This window comes from Oryctolagus cuniculus, chromosome 12 (assembly GCF_964237555.1).
Source record: "Oryctolagus cuniculus chromosome 12, mOryCun1.1, whole genome shotgun sequence".
In the NCBI taxonomy this organism is placed as follows: domain Eukaryota; kingdom Metazoa; phylum Chordata; class Mammalia; order Lagomorpha; family Leporidae; genus Oryctolagus; species Oryctolagus cuniculus.
In genome coordinates this window covers 41645330-41664819 of record NC_091443.1, presented here as the reverse complement: position 1 = coordinate 41664819, position 19490 = coordinate 41645330, and the positions used below count along the sequence as shown (strand labels likewise).

The 19490-nt window shown below is 46.5% G+C and overlaps 1 protein-coding gene across 10 annotated transcripts in view; it reads left to right on the top strand.

Moving 5' to 3' along the window:
• NPAS3 (neuronal PAS domain protein 3) overlaps window positions 1-19244 on the top strand; it is a 927347-nt gene extending 908103 nt beyond the window's left edge. For 7 of the 10 annotated variants that reach the window (XM_070053760.1, XM_070053764.1, XM_070053759.1 and 4 more), the window contains 3 exons: window positions 9474-9621; window positions 13008-13132; window positions 14735-19244. In XM_070053760.1, the coding sequence (XP_069909861.1) occupies window positions 9474-9621; window positions 13008-13132; window positions 14735-16164 (1703 nt within the window). In that variant the 3' untranslated portion in view covers window positions 16165-19244. The remainder of the gene's footprint in view (window positions 1-9473; window positions 9622-13007; window positions 13133-14734) is intronic. The other 3 variants (XM_070053762.1, XM_070053761.1, XM_070053765.1) reach the window with 1 other exon arrangement.
• Window positions 19245-19490: the final 246 nt, after the last annotated feature.

The following is a 19490-nucleotide window of genomic DNA, read 5'->3' as shown; positions in this document are numbered from 1 at the left end:
GGAAAATGCACGTGGAAGGACTTGCGTGTCCTAGCCACCGCGTCTGACTTTGTTCAGAAGCCAACACAGCTTGCATCGCGTGCCTGTCCTTTAACTGAAAAGACTGTCACGGGGAATTGAGATAAGGCCAGGGTTTTATGCGGGAGTAAATCAGTATTATTATTTTGGGTCTTTTTTGTTTTGTTTTGTTTTTTGGCCTTTCCATGGGCAGGCAAACCCAGAGAACAGAGGGCCTACCCACCACCTGAGTGTCTCTGCAGGTCTGCTACCCAGCACAGTCTGAAACAGCAGCCTGGCCACCCCCTGGGAGCTAAATGCAGACTTTCAGGCCTACCTCAAACTACTGAATCCGAATCTGCAGTTAACAAGATCCCCAGCCGACTCAGTATTCACGTTAAGGCTGCAGAAGTACTGGCCAGGCTGGTGTTTGCAAGACACTGTTTTACATGGAGTAAATACCAACCAACTAGCCATCTAAAGGATTTCATTTTCCACTTGAGTTGGATGAATTCCATTAATAGTAGGACAAAGTGAGTAGTTAAGTGGCTCTCAGAGTAGCTCAATCAGAGTTCAAATGAAATGAGTATGTGATTACTTGGAAAAGAAGTTGTCTTCTTACCAAGCTATGAAGTTTTAGGTACCAATGGAGAAAGATAAGAGAGTATAAATAGTAGCGATATCCAACTTAGGGTGCAAAAGGGTATCTTTGGTTCCCACCACCCTCGCTGAGATACTGTTTTCCCTTGTGTACCTTGTTACACATGAATATAAGCAGTAGTATTTTCCCTATTCAAGTTCTTCTAACACGTATAAGTACTTACTATATACATAGCCTCATGGCATTGAGATGAGGTTTCAACAATAACTAAGGTATGGTCTCAACCTTCCAAGAGCTTATATGACAATAGAGAGGAGAGCATGAAAGGGGCAGTTCTGAGTAGAGGGCGCAAAACTGTACCCTTTTATGTATATGAATATGGATAAACGACAAATTATAAGGATGTCTAAACAACCACAAAACACAGAAACCTCAGACCTGGGGGAGATCAAGGACAGGATGGAGAAGCAGCCCCAGAGGAAGTACGTTATCCATGACTCTGAAAGGGTGGCAGAGCAGGTGCTCGGTGGAGTGGGAAGACCCCACTTCGGATGCCCATAGGCCCTATCAGACAGCCTGGATTCAAGCCTAGCTCCACATCCCGTTCCAGCTTTCTGCTAATGTACACCCTGGGAGGCCCCCAGGCCATGGACCCTACCAGGCACGTGGGAGACCTGGATTGAGTTTCCAGCTCCTACCTGTGTTCTGGCTCAGCTCCAGTTGTTGCAGGCCTTTGAGGAGTTAACCAGAAGACAGAAGATCTCTTTCTCGCTTGCTCTTTTGCGCTCTCTCTCTGTCTTTCAAACTAATTTTAAATAAACTTTTTTTCCCTAATTTTTTAAAGGAAATGATTACAAGAAGCCAAGATGGTAGGATTTATGGAGGGATATCAAAAGGCATTCCAGGCTTCAAAGAGCACAGGCAAGACCTGGAACACAAGCAGATGATCCCTTCTCTCTCCCCAGAAAGTAAACCAGAACTTGGATTTGAGTAATAAATAGTACCACAAATCCCACATGGATTCTTGGGCTTTGCTGTTTTACGACTTCAATTAGAATGTGCTATTATTATATTTTTTCTTAAAAATATATTTGACAAAAACAATAACCCAATGCTCTAATAAGGCATAATCAGGGGAAAAAATCAATACCTTGAAATCACACATTTTAACCAATAAAATCAATCCCACTACTTTTTATAATGGCATCTTGTTCTTAATCTTGTACAGGCTTTTTAGAAAGATTTCTTTAAAATATTTTCAAATGAAAACTCACCTTTTTTAAATCCTAGTGAGTCCCACAGGACTTAATTCGTGGTTGAGTCTAGCACACAATGGTTTTTCCATAAAATGTGGGGTCAACTAAAGATCACATTATTCAGACCTCTTTATGACCTCCCAATCCTCTCTGGCTTCCTTGCATTTTCCATGGCATATCAGCAGATTACAGAAAACCCGAGTAAAACTGACATCAACTTCCTTTGTAATTGTCTTAACTTTCTCTTCACAACCAAAAGACAGCTATGGCATCACCAATCATCCGTTTCTCACAGGGCAGTGTCCAAAGTCGGGAAAAGGTCATCCACTGCTCTGTGTTCATTTCTGAGAGCAAATAAAACATTCCCTGTGGTCACCCCAGTAGAGAGAAGCCCCTTAAGTCTCACTGCCCAGTGTCTCATCGAATGCCCAAACCAAAGCCACACACACCAGCAAGGGGATGGAATTACCAGGTTAAACAATCCAGCTTTCTCCCTCTGGGGCTTGAAAGGAAAGCATCAAATGTAAAACTCAAAGTCAGACTTTTATTATCAGGAGGAAGGTGCACAACAGCTGTCCAGTGGCCGGTCAGCAATGACCACCACATCGGAGAATCTGTAATGTTTACACAACAAAGAGCTTCAATTTCTAAAAATCTGCCTGACAGCTAAGAAACAGAATTTCTCTGATTTCCCAGCTCTACTTTTTGTATTCCTCTGCCTTTCCACTTACAGGTTTCTTTTTAAAGATGTCTAATGAACTCAACAAAATTACTGCATCTACAAACGCAAGGTCCACCAGAGGCATTGAGGAAGCCGGTGTCTAAGGTCCACTGTATCCCTTTTGTCCTTTTTTTTCTCTCCCCACATCCCAATCAGTGTAAAAGATCCCTGACTCTGTTGCTTGTCATTGTTAAAGGGAAGAATTCACCCCATCAGGGTTGACTCCCTGGGCTCTCCTGCACCCACCTGCCACTTCCCATGGAGTCATCACTGTGAGAAAAGGATTTAGAGAAAATGATTGAGAAGCACCTGTTTCCCTTTCGGAAGAAGTAGGGCTGAGCCCCTATTCTTAGAAGGCAGACATTTTCGACAATGCCCCCAGGAGACCCTTGCCCTTGAGTTTCATCACTGAGTGTTTGCATCCTGTTCCAAACCTAAATGAATCTCTGGCGAGGGGAATGTGATCATCATGATTGAGACTACTGTAGGGGGTAGGGGCAGGCCCGCGGTCCACTGTGCTTTCCATGGTATCCCCCAGTGTCTGGCACAGAGTAGGCACTCAAAACAAATCTTACCGAATGATTGACCAAATCCACCATGTCTCTGTTACTGGCCATAAATCTTTCTTCATTCCAAGGGGGAGAGTTTATTGTTTCTCCTAATAGAGAAGTGACCACAAAAGAGAAAGCATGGGGGCTAAAGCTTAGACCGTCCTTAACTCTTCTCAGGTGAAAAGGACAATGGGTAGTTTGGAAACGCGCTGGTAGGAATGAAGACAGCTTGAAACGATCTGAGATCTGAATGCCACTGGTGCCAGCAATTACTCTGAGCCTTGCTGAGGTGGGGGACAGGCACCATCAGTGTTTAAAAGCCTGCGCCTCCATCATTTCCATTCATTGTCAGGGAGAAAAGGGAAATTGACATGTTCTAAATCGATGAAAAGTTTTCTGCATGATTCAATATTAACAGTTAATAAAAATCTATCAATTGGCAAGTGGTATAGAGAAAAAAAAAACCTCTTCTGAGGTTGTAAATCACAGAGATAGCAATTCAAGCAAGGCCTGTCATTAGCGTATTGGGGGTAAAAATCCATAGATGATGCCCAGTCAATCACAGGTCTCCTGTCCTTAAGCACGGAAGTCACATTAAGTATCAAGTATCAGCCAACTTTTCCAAATATTGCTCGGTGCATAGATTTACAAAAAAAAAATAAGTAAATAAATAAACTAAAAACCAATTTGTGGATGCCTGCTCTTTAAGACATCTAGCTCACTAATTGCAAAATCTATTAGGAACATTGGCCCAGCCTCAAAGTGTTGGCTGATCCTACAAGCAGTGCTAAATGAAAAGCTGTCTCTGTTGCAAGTAAATAAAGCACTTACTGCAGTTTCTGGCTATAATGCTGTTTCTCCTGTGGGTTTTGAAAATGACCTTCCTGTAAGCATCAAGGACTATAACTTTTTAGATAAAGAAACTTGTTCTTGTTGTAAGTCTAGGTCAGGATCATTCCCCCTGTAGCCTATAGTTTTCAAAAGCAGAAGAAAAAGTAATCCAGAATTTAAAGGGAAAAAAAAAAAAGACCCTGTTTCCAGAATGAAGTTCCCTGTCAGCCTGCCTTGGGCCTTAGGTGGAGAAGCCGAGATTAAAGAGTCAGTATTCTTTTTCATGTTTCATCTGCCAGTTTTGTGAATGTAGAAAGAGAACTAGTGGCTACAGCCAAGCACCCAACTGTGGTATTAAGTAGGAAGTGTGATTCAAGCACACCCCCCCTTACTTATTCACACACATACACACACACACACACACTTTAGTGAATTCAAAAATAATTTTTGCGTCTCCTGCAGAAGGCACCTGCTCCCTGTTCTCCACAGCCATTGAGGAAGGTACCTCCAGGAGGGGGTGCAGGGCCCTGCAGATGGGTCCTCCTATCGCCATGATGATAATGAAGCTCTTTGTTCAGCTGTGTGAATGTCAAGTGTGGACTCTCCCGATGACCTCACCATTTCCTATTTATTCTATACTTACCTGAATGCACTAAGTATTGCAGCTTTTTAATGCATATGCAAACCGCTAAAATGTCCTTTTGTGGAACACTTGCTAAAAGGCCGCTTTTGAGATGAGTTCTGCATCTCCTCTTGAAACTGCGTTTGGGCTGCTTCCTTCTTTCTGAGACACAACTCGCTCACTATTTAGAATCTTTGGCTTGGCTTTTGCAAGACAGTCCCACAGGAAGAGAGCACGTTCTCTTTTCTCCTCCCGTATCCCTGAGGGCAAACGTGGACTGATGTGTTTCAATTTACTAACAGAATTCACGTTCTTGCCCTAGACACTGGCTTCCTTTATGTCCTTTCAGTCAAGGCTCTGTGTCTGTGGACAAAGTTTTCCCAAGGAAAACTGAAATCCCTCTGTTGGTTCCTGTGCATGGGGCCATGGATGTGAGCTTCAGCAGATCTGGGGGCTACAGCCACCAGCCCCCCCAAGCAGGATGCTTCCTCTATGCAGACATGTAAGCTCCAGCCACAAGAAGAGGTGACAGTTTAAAAAGATATTCAGTAAAACTTAGCATCCCCTCTTTTGGGGAGAAAGGTGCATTTGATGGAAAAGGTTACATACTCTAAAACTAAGCACTTGGTAGCTTGCTTTGGATGGACCTGTATTTGCCAGCTCAAGTCACAGTTGGGGGGTAGGGGTGCTCTTTTGACTCCACTGTCCAGAGACATTTGCTCATGGTTCTCTAACTGTCAGAGGCGCAGAGCCAAATCAGTTCAGCCAGGAGGCTTCAGATCTCTCCGTCTGTCTCTGTCGGATTCTCCCCCAACGTGCGAGGCCACCCCTGGTTGGAGCGCAGTTTCTGACTGAGACGCTTCGGGCGTGGAGGGTATGGTGGTGCTGAGGACAGCGTCGGTTTTCCCAGGGCAGTAGCAGCCAAGAGCACTTGGTACCCGGTGCTGCCTTTGACCTCAGGGTGCTAAGGAACAGGCTCCTATGGGTGGCAGGGGCATGCACACGTTGGTCTGGAGCCAGGCGATACTGTAAGTGAAGCTATGAGAGCGCATGCGTCCTTCCATAGCTCTGTGTTTTCCTTGTGCAATTGAAAGAGAGGATGTGTCCAAGTTTTGAGAGCCTCAAATGGAAACTCGGTCTCCCAAGCACAGCTGGAAAAACCCAATTCTGGGGATGGTGTGACACAGACCTGTGGATTCAGGGAAGGACTCACAGGATACCCAACCCCCAAATTTTGGACCAGCGGGAAAGTGAATTTTGAACAAACCAAAGATGCCAAGTTGTGTGTTAGAAGTCCACAGGCTTCCAGACAGGATATTAAAAATCCAGTCCACAGCCATATGTCCTTTGCTTCCTTCCCTTTCGACTTTGCACTCATGGTTAAGAATTTACTCCTGGGCGTGCTGGTTTGAAGGGTGTCTCTCTTTCGCAAGGAGCAATTACCTGGTTTTCAGGACTTCCATGGCAAGCAGTTTGCATGGTGCTTATTTTTGGTTTTGCCCACAAAAGGGATTTCCTGGAACAGACTAACTCTCATAGTCTCCCATTTCTCCCCATGATCCACAGCGAAAGCAACAGCCACTGGATTCGAGGAAAAACAGTGAAGTTTTTGCATGTGGTTTGCCAGTTAGCTAGTATAGTACATGCTAAAAATCTCTTCCAAACTGGCTCCAAGGTTGCTTCTCCTTGGGAGCTGATTAGGACCACGTGAGCGCAGGAAAAGCTGTCAGACCCTGCCTCCAGCGGCTGGAATGATCCCACTGGCTTGCCAGTGTGCCTTTTTTTTTTTTTTTGGCAAGTAAGACACTGCATAGCAAAGCCATAAATTTGTATTGCAGAGCCCCCAACAAAAACAATTCCATGTTCCTTTTTAAAGAGCAAAATTCCACTGGGGCTTTTTTGCTGGGACCTCCTGAAAAAGGAAAGCAGCTTGGGCAGTAGTTGGTCACCACGTGCTGCTTTCACGGCGTGGGACTAAAATCGACGGCCTCTCTGTAGTTACCTAGTGCCCCCTGAGGCAGGGGTCTCATCCAGGAAGAACTTGGCCCCAGCACAGAATCAGGATGGAAGACTACGGTAGGTTTCCCCATTAACAGTTGTTGGTCAGACTGGCCCTAAGCCTGACCACAGCTCCACTCCTAATCATGGTCACCAGCTCACCCCAGTGGCCTGCCCAGCCTGCTTTGTGGTTGTCACCATGCTAAGTTAAGCCCAACAGCTGTCTCCCCAAGGAATCCCTCAAGTGGGCCCTTCTCCTTCAGTGGTATTGGAGTTAACTTCTGTCATGGAAATCCACCTGTCCTGTCTTTCTCGTGTTTAGGTCTCTGGTCTTTGCTGGATGGCCCCTGGCCTGGGAGATCAAAAACGCAGTGTTCCTGCATTCCCGGGCCCTAATCAACTCCTAGTTATCTTCTCAGCAAACACAGATTTAAACAGACCCAGAATCCTCTTGTCCTAACTCAAAAACAATGATACCCTGTCAGTCCTTCAGCAAATAAGTCTCTCAGCCACTCCCTGGTACCAAGCAGGAGACCACCAGGGAGGCGGAGGTTTTGCTAGGTATCTAGTTGAGAATTGGGACTCAGTTTTTCAGTAAAAAGTTATTAGGAAGGGAGTGGGCTAATCTTTTTGTTGATTCTGCAAATTCTATCTTATAATTCCTTTATCCCTCTGTCCTTTCATATACTCTGTGTTCTGAGAATTTGTGGGTTTGTTTGTTTGCTTGGAGGTAGGTATTCTGTTTTGTTTTTTGCCTGCTTTGGTCAAGTTCAGTCCGGAGCCCCCAGGCAGGCTGGGCTGATCTGGTTCTGCCATCTCGAGGTTTTCTTTCCACCATCCTAAAAAGGGGCTGCTCCGTTTCCTTGCTTGTGTTAAAAAATGCTGGCAGCATTTGCAACGATTCCTTATCCGAGGTACAAAGCAGATGGACACACAGACCAGTGACCAGTCCTGGAGGTGCCATGAAAGTTTTCCCAGTGAAAACGGCGGGCAGGATTACATAACCCGTCGTTCATTCCCTGCTCGTAGTTAAGCAGGTCGAGAGGATTTGAATAAAAGCGCATCTTGTTGCACGCAACAGTGGTTTGACAGAAGAGCTGTATGGCAGAGTCAGTATTTTACTGCTTTCAGCTTCACCACTCGGTTTGTAACCCAGGAAGCCACGCGTGCGGAATGGCAGGACGTACGATTGCCTACAAAAGCAGAGTCTTATGCTACCTGTGGAGCCTGGCCACGGTCAGAAGGGTGCAGACTGGGCCCTTAAAATACCCTCAACTGTTGAGTCATCTCAGTCTGGAACTTGCCACACTTTGAGACACTCATCAGAGTGAGGCTCTCCCAAGGAATGGTGAAGACGTAAGTATTAAATTTTACAACCAGCCATTTGGCATATTGTGAGAAGACAGAGAGCCTGGGAGAAAAACCTCCAAGTTTATGTGTTTATGGAGATAATATATGGAGGGTTGATATTTGATCACTTTCAGAACTGGGAAGAGAAGCTCGGGACGTGATGGGAAAGCCGCAGCAGGCTTCAACACGGCTCTTTTCCAAAGTGACTTCCCTCTACCCGTCCACACCCCCCCCAAAAAAAAATCAAAATGTACTTCATGAAACTATTGTATATGAAGCACTTATTAGCCGTAATTAAATGGACAATATGAATTTACTACGTCTTTAGGACTCTGGCTTGTTCTGGTTTAGAGCAAGATGATTAATGCAAATACATATTACTTGAGATAACCATTTAGCAGCTAATTTAGCCAAATTTATTACAGCAGTTAGAGGTTTTTCATTTTAGCAGACGGAGACAAGGACATGCCAAAAGTGGGAGAGGTAGACGAGTGCACACTGCCCTCTAGTGGCCAGCCAGCTGGTGCGCTTTGGGGAGGGGGCGCCGAGCGGCAGCTTTTGCACATTTCCGGCATCCTTATAAACCCTTGCCGTCCAAAGCACTTTATTTCAGGGGATGATTTACTGCACTTTCCCCCTTTTACTAGCTTACGAGGATCCAGATACAAATCAAATCAATTTCAACTTGGCAAGATTTTGGTTAAAGTATCATTTTTAACATCTGCATTTTAAAGCTGTCTTTCAGTGGGTATTTAATGGCACCCATCCCCATTACTGATTGTTTTTACTTGTTCCTTCATTTGGGGCCATATTTCAGAGTCCGTGTGTAGCTGTCACTCTGTCTGGCTCTCACCAAGTCAATTCTGTGCCTCCCTTAGGCCAGTGTTTTTCTCTGACTTGACTGGGGAATTTATTTTGTTGCAATGTACAGCAAAGTCTCACCAGAATTCCTCCCCACCCCTCGACTGACCAATGTAAATGTAGTTCATCCAAGGACTATATATTCCGTTAGACAAGATCAAAAGGGACTGCTGTGTACAGACGCCGGCCAATATTGCTCGCACCGAGGAGAAATGATCAAAGACAGCAGGCTAAGACATTCTCTGAACCATTCAAATATCCAGAATTTCCAAGAGGTCTACCTCGAAGCTAGGAGTAAATCGCATGCACATTTGCCCTTCTTCCCAGCTGACGTCAAACCCAGTGACAATATCCACACCACATTAGGTGTTCTGTGAGCCAAAAAGATTTGTAGTCTTTTTAGTCTTCCTTTCACGCCATGGCTGCCCAAAACGGAATAAAGTCTCTTCACAAATGCCTGAATCCCCCCCACTCCAGGACTGCCGCTCCACTGAATTGCTGATTTCCTATTTGTCCTCCTAATGGCCTTGTGCATACGATATGTGCTTCTGCAAAGCATACAGGGGCTACCCAAGACTTGGTGCAGGACCTCCTGTTTCTAGGATCGAGGATTTAGCAAAGATGAAAATCATCTCATCCTAGTCTTAATGCAATGCCTTCTGTTGTGTTTTTGCTCTTTTCCTAGTGCTGAACAAGGGTCAGTGTGTGACGAAGTATTATCGTTGGATGCAGAAGAATGGAGGATATATTTGGATACAGTCTAGTGCCACCATAGCCATCAATGCCAAGAATGCAAATGAAAAGAATATCATCTGGGTGAATTACCTTCTTAGGTATATTTCTAATTCTTTTTTTCAAAGTTTCTGTCTCAGTGACCAACTATGCAGTGCTCCAGTTAATAGCTGACATGTGAGTGTTACCTGTTGACAGGCTCTTTCGGCCATGAGATTCAAAGAAATGTGAGAAGACCTAACTATGTTGCAAGAGACCTACAGGGAAGAGTTGCAAGATTTTCAGTAATTCTTGGACTCTCAACATGTGGGCAGCTCTTCAAAAGTTTCTTTGGTTTCCCCATGAACACTCAGGCCACATAAAGAATACAGACTTTTGCCTGCAGTGGAAGCAGTTTTTTAAACAAATAACCTCCTTATCCTCACCACACACACATGCACACTCACCCTCTCCAGTCCCTGGGCTAAGGGGGGTTGGGAGAAAATAGCAGGGGTTCGTTATCTTCTTCTCTTTCATCCATCTGACACCCTCGGCTTATTGCCTAGGATTTCATTCCCTAAGTGTTAAAGGGTGGGCCAGTGGTATGAATGGCTTTGCCAGAAGCCACTCGAATCTCGTTAGCAACGTGAAGGCAGTGTTCTCTTGTCCACTGTTCCAGGATCTCAGGCCAGTTTGACATCTCTTAAAATCTGGCGTCAGGTTTATATCCCATGAACAACTCCAAGTTCAATGATTTCTTAAATTCTGGAATGAGACATCTTTTTTTTTTTTTTTCTTTCCCCATCAACTTTCTATCTTTACATACAAACCAGAGGAAATGTAATCGAGACCAACAGACCACATGGCCTGAGCTGGGGGGGGGGGCAGCTTTCTGGGGAGTCCTCTGTCAGTCCTGTCACGAAGCTGTCACAGCACTTGGCCTGGCTTCCCTCCACCACCATCTCTCTAGTCTTTGGCTTCTGTGGGCCCAGTGCCACCCTGGAGAGCTCATATGGTAGGAAAACTCATGAATGGAAGTTGGTGTGCTTTGGCTGATAATTTAGACAGGGAGTATCTGGATCTTATTTTTCTTTGAGACAGCCCAATGGGGCTGAGATGCTAACAACCATGGCTCATCAGCACCGGCCCTTCAGTGTTTCACATACTTTGGTGATGGCTCAAAGGCACAAATGGGCTTGCTACCAACAGCATATCAATCAGACACTAATGGTTATCGCTCTAGAGAGGGCCTTAATGTGTACCACTTAAAAGAGTCTTCATTTATCTCCTTTCTTTTTCCTTTTCTGACCTCTTCTGCTCTACATTAATTCTCACTAAAGGTAAAAGTATGTGTATTTAATGTAGCTTTCACCAAGGCTCAATTTTCCTGCAAACTATCCCCTGTATTGGAGCTATCTTCAGTAAGGATCCCAACATCAAGAAATCCTTTTACATAGAGTTTTCTGGTACAGGTTATAAAGCTCATATGGCAAACAGAAAAACAGAATGAGATATTTTGGCATTGACATTCTTCTGTTAGGAAAAAGTGGTATTGAGCCAAAGAGACTCTTTACCATTAAGAATTCAGCACTGGTAACAGGAACACTATAGGCTATGAGTCTCCCATACTAATGTAATGGAGGGTACTGAAGTCATCTATAGGGTTGCTACTCCTCTTTTGTGAGAGTTCTTACTATCTGGAGGTGTCTTACTGCCTCCTCATCGTCATCTTCCCCATACATCCCTACTCCCCCAGTGGAGGGAGGAAGAAGGTCCAAGGACAAATCAATCTATGCAACTGTTGATCAACCATTGATCACTGAGCCTGGGATTGAATGGTACAGGCTTATGAGTGTTGGTGATTCTGTTCCATTGCATTCCATATGGACAAGAAGAAAGTAGTTTGGGTATCCAAGACTAGTGTCCAGACGCAAGAACTTAATCTCAGATGTGTTAGGCCTGTTTCAGTTGACCCAAAGGCCCACCACCCTAAGGTCGATGACAAAAGACTCTAAGTTGGAGGACAAGTGACCTGAGAATCCCCTTGGTAGCTGGACCAAAGGGAACTCCTGCGGATGGGCTTTAGTGGAGGAAATGCCAGCAGGCTGACCACACGCCATTGTCGCTGCTTTAGACTAGAGAGCTAGTACAAAAAGCAGGTGGCCTTGGCACAGTTGCAACTACTCAAGTTTGATTCTCTTTCCTCCTTCCTGTCGTTCTTCCTTGAGCAATACTTCTTCCTTCCCAGAATTCCTCACTTCCAGCCCCCATCCAGCCTTTACCTTCCTTGTTCTGAAATTTCTACTCTTCCGGTCTTCTTCCCATGGCTTAAGAGAATTATAGACTCTTCAAGTATTCAGAGACCGCAAAGTGCTAAGTCCATCTTCTCCCCATTAGTCTTATCTGATTATCTAGAGAAAGCTTTGCTGTGGAAGCTAATTCTCACTAAGGCGGAAATGCTTGATAATTCATCTTAGTGAATTAACCCTCCCAGGGACACTTGCAGTTTTAAGTATTTACTGAAACAGTGACTCTTCAATCTAGGCATTTCACTAGAGGTTGGCTAATGAGTCCGTGATCATCTGTTGTGTCTGTGTGGCTAGCCGTCATGCCGAGTACGAGAGACACTTCCCACTTCCAGCAGCCTCTGCCTAGCACCCGTCAGGCAAGCCTTGGAATGGCATTTCCAGAAGACAGCCAGCTCAGACTGACCGAACGTGCCCTCTGTTCCAGAAGTGGCTTGCTTCTGAATTAAAAATAGAACAAAAATTAAGCACATTTGTGCCAACAGGGTTAGATCCGTTCTGTTGGGGCCTCTTTCATACTGGGACTCTCCCCCACTGCAATCAGAGTTCCAGCTAACAAGCCACAGGTGTACACCACATGAACAGATGAAAATGTGATTGTAATGGGTGTGTTGACAGTTCAGTAGCCAGAATCCATGCATCCCAAGGTGCACCTGTGCATCTGTCAGATCGTTAGGCACAGAGGGCTCTGCCCCCACCCCCCCTAGCTTTGGAACCATCCGAACAGCTGAGAAGCTACATCCAGCGGCCAAGACAAGGGTTCCGAGGCAGTGGACTCATTGGGAGCCCAAGAGAAGATAGGGCCCAGCAAGGGGGTATGGGAATGAGTGTGGAGAGTGCTTGTCATTCCCCTTCCCCCCAGGTGGCACACTGGGAGGAATGTCAAGCAGCAGAGTTCCTGGCCCCCAGTGGTACCTGATTATTTAAAAGCCTTTTAGTGGCTTTCATGCCACATTTGGGTATTCAATCATTGTACTATGGTGCACCTGTACCCTGGCACAAAAAAAAAAAAAAAAAAAAAAAAAAAAACAGAATCCAAGCGTGTGTCAAAGTGCTCTGAAGAACTAAGGGGTGTTCTCCCATTTAGTCTGCTAACCTCAACTCCAGAAGCGTGGGGCCAGGCGTAGGGGAGAAGCCGGTCTCTAGCAAACTGTGCAGAATGGGCACCTGCCCGCCTGATGACTGCCTTCCTTCCCCCACAGCAATCCTGAGTACAAGGATACCCCCATGGACATAGCACAGCTCCCCCACCTGCCGGAGAAGACATCGGAGTCCTCGGAGACCTCGGACTCTGAATCAGACTCTAAAGACACCTCAGGTATTACAGGTATTACTTCTCCATGTTCTGCAGGGCTGGCTTGCCTTTCCAAATGTCAGGGGTGGCAGCGGCCAAGGGGCCACGGTCAAGTGGGAGAGAGAGACATTCCAGACCAAGTTATTACTGAGGCTCGTCTCTCTCCACACACAAGTGTCATTACTTCTATACCCACTACACACATGTGTATAATAACATGTAAGATGATATATACATACATGCTTACTTGTGGAGGCACAGTGCATCACACACACTCTCACACAGATATACAGAGATTGGTTTAGCAGTCACTTAATGTCAGACCCCCTCCCCAGCCACACAGAAGGAACCCTGCCCTAACCCCATAGCTAGCTGTGGTCTTGTCACTAGGTGCAGGTACCAGGTGCAGCACTCTCTCCAGGACAGCCTGAGACTCTGAGTCTCCCATGTTCACATCCTCACCAAGCTGGGATTGACCTCTACAGTCGGATGCTCCATGGCATCAGTAAACAACCTCTTTCAGTGTGCTGGACTGTTACTTACTTCTGAACATAAGCAGCACAAATCCGCACTTCCCATTCCTAGTTCTTTTGCGAAGCAGACTTCCTAAGTAGTTCCTTGGCGCACAGGAAAGTTAATATACAAATTTACTTTTCCTCCAGTCCCCAGCTTCCCTCTAGGACACACAGAGATTAGGAACACACAACTTTACAGAACTGTACAGCTATCAAAACATCTTACATCCTCCCTCCCCCCCCACACACACACACAACGCTACCGAGGGGGAGAGGAAGACGAGTAGTTCCAGCCTGCCACCCAGAAGCGTCAGGGCACACCCCCTCAGTCTTCTGAGGTTGTGTTACTAGGAAAATCTATTCCCCCAGAAATGCGGCAGCTGGCTAGGGTTCCCGTGCAACCATCCCAGCCATCAGGGAGGTGGAAGAAGGGCAACAGCATGTGCCCAGGATCTTGGTTGTTTTCCTGTCCTGCACATAGTATTCACTTGAAAGTTATTTGCTATGGTAGAGGTTCTAGACTATTCTCTGTACCTTATAGAGGATACAGCACTGAGCAAAACAGACAAAATCCTCCACCCTCAGCCCCACTGGGGCTTTTATTCTAGCAGGGGAGAAGAGAAGGAAATAAAAGATGTGTGGTGAGTCAGGTGGTGAGTCTCAAGTGATATGTTGAAAAAGTTTCATAGCAACTCGGAGAGTGGTTTGCAATAGGCATAAATATTCACCAGCAACAGGGGCAGGACTACGGAAAGCCACCTCGCATCCCGGCCCTTTGCTGCTTGACTAACCCCTCACTTCCTGCGGCCCCCTGGGTAGCTCTTCTCAAAGTTTCCTGTGGCCAAGAACCACCTAGGGATCTGCTGCAAATGCAAAAGCTGATGCAGGAAGTCCGGGGTACAGAGAGTCTGCGTTTGTAAACAGGTGTCCCGGATCCCCTGATCCACGCCAAGGCCCCCCGCTAGAGAGAAAGCCCCAGAAGGTGGTGGACAAGACCCCCGTGTCCGCTGCCTCACGGCTCTGCCCCGCCCTGCTAACTGCCTCTTCCCTCTCTCTCTCTGTCTCTCTCTCTCTGTCGCCCCCCTCGCTCCCGCCACGTGGGTCGCGGGCCCCCTCGCAGAGGACAACGAGAACTCCAAGTCGGACGAGAAGGGCAACCAGTCGGAGAATAGCGAAGACCCGGAGCCCGACCGGAAGAAGTCTGGCAACGCGTGCGACAACGACATGAATTGCAACGACGACGGCCACAGCTCCAGCAACCCCGACAGCCGCGACAGCGACGACAGCTTCGAGCACTCGGATTTTGAGAACCCCAAGGCGGCCGAGGACGGTTTCGGCGCGCTGGGGCCCATGCACATCAAGGTGGAGCGCTACGTGGAGAGCGAGTCGGACCTGCGGCTGCAGAACTGCGAGTCGCTCACGTCGGACAGCGCCAAGGACTCGGACAGCGCAGGCGAGGCGGGCGCGCAGGCCTCCAGCAAGCACCAGAAGCGCAAGAAGAGGCGGAAACGGCAGAAGGGCGGCAGCGCCAGCCGCCGGCGCCTGTCCAGCGCGTCGAGCCCCGGCGGCCTGGACGCCGGCCTCGTGGAGCCGCCGCGGCTGCTGTCCTCGCCGCACAGTGCCTCGGTGCTCAAGATCAAGACGGAGATCTCGGAACCCATCAACTTCGACAACGACAGCAGCATCTGGAACTACCCGCCCAACCGGGAGATCTGCAGGAACGAGTCCCCCTACAGCATGACCAAGCCCCCCAGCTCTGAGCACTTCCCGTCCCCGCCGGGTGGCGGCGGCGGTGGTGGTGGCGGTGGCGGTAGCGGCGGTGGCGGTAGTGGCGGTGGTGGCGGCGGTGGAGGGCTGCACGTGGCCATCCCCGACTCGGTCCTCACCCCGCCAGGCGCCGACGGCGCGGCCGCCCGCAAGACTCAGTTTGGCGCGTCGGCCGCCGCAGCTTTGGCCCCAGTCGCCTCCGATCCGCTGTCGCCCCCGCTCTCGGCGTCCCCGCGGGACAAGCACCCCGGCGGGGGTGGTGGCGGTGGGGGAAGCGGCGGTGGGGGCAGCAGCGGGGGCAGCGGCGGCGGCCCCAGCGCGTCCAACTCCTTGCTGTACACTGGGGACCTGGAGGCGCTGCAGAGGTTGCAGGCTGGCAACGTGGTGCTGCCGCTGGTGCACCGGGTGACCGGGACCCTGGCCGCCACGAGCACGGCCGCGCAGAGGGTCTACACCACGGGCACCATCCGCTACGCGCCCGCCGAGGTGACCCTGGCCATGCAGGGCAACCTGCTGCCCAACGCGCACGCTGTTAACTTCGTGGACGTTAACAGCCCCGGCTTCGGCCTCGACCCCAAGACGCCCGTGGAGATGCTGTACCACCACGTGCACCGGCTCAACATGTCGGGACCGTTCGGCGGTGCGGGCGGCGCGGCCAGCCTCACGCAGATGCCCGGCGGCAACGTGTTCACCACGGCCGAGGGACTCTTCTCCACGCTGCCCTTCCCCGTGTACAGCAACGGCATCCACGCGGCGCAGACTCTGGAGCGCAAGGAGGACTGAGCGGCGCGGGGTCCCCTCGGCGTCTCCCTCTCCACCCTTCCTTCTTAGCACTTTGGATTCCAGCAGGTCAGCGTCTTCTGCGACACCACGGCCCCCAGACCACCCCCGCTTTCTTTGCCTTGACTCCTTCGTTCCTGTAAAGATAGGTTTATTTTTTTGCCTTCCGAGGCTCCGACCACCGGTTGCCTGCCGCTCTGTCTTCTTCCTCCGCCACGTGTGTCGGGTCCCGTTGTGTTCTATCCCTTTTGCATCTTTATTAAGATGTCTTTCGTGTGTATTTGCCTCTGCCATAGAATACTCACTCTCGTGGGCCAGAGATTCCTCGAGCGACGACCATTGGGCTTTCTTCCGGAAAGATCTTGATATGATCAAGATGGAAAGAGACAAGCATAGAAACCGTGTGCCCTGTCTGACGAAGTCAAAGGAAACGGGCTGGGGTGTTGGTTTCTGTTCCTGATTCCTTTCCAAATAGGGGAATAATATTTTAGAATTTTATGCAGAATTTAATTCTCTTTTTATGGTTGAGATTTTAAGATTTTTCTTACTTGCACATAAAAAATAATTTGGGTTCTTAAGCTTAATTTCTGGCCTGTGACTAGAATGTTTAAAAAAAAAACAAGTTGGACTAAATGTTAATTACTGAAACATTAACTTAATTTCTAAAACCATGGTGCTATCATTTATTAATCTGTAATGTCTTCATACAAAATGCAGCTCCTGTGCTGGGTTTTGGAGGAAAAAAAAAATGTGTTCTGTCCTGGTGTGAGTGTTGCTGCAGTCTCCTTGGTTAGTTAAGACAAAGCCCTCATTAACATTTGCTGCAAGACATAAAATGTTTTACCTCCCAACTAACAAACATAGCCTCACATGAAATTTCATGGATCAGGAAAGCCCTTTATAAAGGGGTTTTTGGGGAAACTCAAACTGATTTGAGGAGCAATTTTAGGTACATATTGCCTTTTGTTGAGCTTTTTCCTTGTGTTTTCTTACTCAGTCTAACTGAGGCTAATTCTGCAACTTCAGTAACACTTCTGAGTACAAGAAGGGAAAGTACGTAACTACGTAACACGTTTTGGTTTTTTCATTTCTTGCTAAAAACACTAAAGGAAGGTTGTATGTTGGGGGACTGATTGGATGGCATTTATGGAATTTCTTTCCCTTTGGTTCTTCCTTCTCAGTTGAAACCAGTAAGTTTTAAGACTAAAGAATGGGTTACTAAGCTTCCGACAGATAACTGCAACTGAAAGCTGCACATTAAGTAAATTAAAAAAAAACAGAAAAAGAAAAAAAGGAAAAAAAAGAAAAAAAAGGAAAAAAAAACATCCTATTTTGTCTTTGTTGCCAGAAATCAGTGTGGTGTCAAATACTCCAAATGACTGTCAAGTATAAATTCTTCTTCCACTTCATTTTTGGCAGCTGTTTGCTAAGGCATCTAATAACAGATGTGAGAACTGTAATGTGTACGGTGTGTACGTGTCCTTGGCTGTCAGTCCCATTGCAGTCTCAATGTGTGTTGCTATATGCAGTATATACTAAGCTGACGTAGTTGTTTTGTCCGTTGTCTTCTTTGTGCTCGATCTCTAGTCCGGAGTGGAACAGTCCCATTCCTGCAGTCCTAGTGAATCAGTGATTCTTGGGGGTTAGTGGTGTTTGTGTGGTGGCCTTCCTCTGTAACGTCACCCTATGCTGCTCCTACTGTCTGTGACCCTTCTGTTCTCCTTTTTAAAGTTCCTGCCGTTGCTTCGCTGGTGTATATTGTCCCTACCTCGCCTTCCTCTCCCTCCCTCTCCCTCCTCTTCTTTCCTTTCCCCATCTCCAAAATCTTCTTCATTCTCAGAGATAAAAAGACTCTTAACTAGCTCAAGGTGAATGGAGCCATTTTTCCCACAACGGAATTCTGGGTAGACTCTCTCTTCTGGAGTGCCACACAAAGCACGGAAGAGTAATGCTCAGATGTATTACCTAATCAATGCCATAGAGCCTCAGCTGTTCACATTCCCAGAGTCCCTTGTGCTCTACCTGTAAGCAGTGGGTGCTTTTCTTTGGTTCCCTTCCAGGTTGGCTGATGGAGCAATACATAAAACAATTACCAGTGAGACAGAAAATTATTTCAAAGGTCAACCAACATCTGACAACACAAAAACAAAACGGGAGGGGGTAATGGAATATAGAATTGTTATATATATATATATATATTTGTTTATTCGTGCAATGCTAATAATAGTAACTCGGCTGTCCTTTGAATATCACTGTGTTGAGTGGATTCCTCCAGGACTTTTGATTCTGTGAGTTGGGCCCAAACCATGATCGAATCCTAAGAACGAGACGTGAAATGCCACAGCTTTTCCTAGCACGCTTACTTGAAGGATTTAAGCGGGGTTGGAAGGTGAAGAAGGCCAATCGAGAAATTTAAAGATTAATTTTTGGAAACTCTGCTCTAGCTATTGAACAATCAAAGGAATGCACCTATCAGCTACAAAAAAAAAAAAAAACAGCTAGACAGCTGGGTTTTTTTTTTCTTTTATAAATGTTTCTGTGTTGTGTCAAGATGATTTCTGGTGATTTAAACTAACAGATAATCACAGCTGCTGTCTAAATCCATAGTGTTTAAAATGACAAAATGAAAAAAAAAACACTTCATTACCTGTGAAGACTGTGTCTGTGTTTTTAACTTTTCTTGTACAAATATATGAAAACTTTTATGAGGAGACTGGTGCCAAGTAGCTGAATAATGGGGAAAGGGATATCTGTTCGTAAAAATCTTAGCAGTGTTACCAACTCTACAGTATATATATATATAAAATTAATTAAAACGTTACAAAGCGACAGCTATGGTACATTTGTTTTGTGTGAAGCTAACCGGACCTAACTTCCTGAGTGCCTGGCTTATTTTGAAACATTTTTTTTCATTGACCATTGATAATGCTGCAAATCAGAAATGTACATACTTCATTTACAACAGGGTTCTTTTTATACTTTTGTAGATTCTCATACATGTCACATACATGGTTGTCTTTATGTAACTTAATTTTTTCATCTGCAGGTGCCATTTTCATAATAAACTTCTCTTGGATTTGTTACTATCTGGCATCATTTCTTTTACATGAAACCATCCAAACTAATGAATGCTGGTAGTATTTGTTTAAGCAGGTACCTTGGTCATTCTTCTTTATTTAAAAAAAAAAAAAGTAAAAGTAAAAAAAAAAGCATCCATTGTTCTGCTAGTTTTGAAAAAAAAAAAAAAAAAAGGCATAGCTGTGGACTGATGAGGCTGACAAGGCCCAGAGTAAGATGCTAATCCAAATACTACACCAAACTTGCCACCA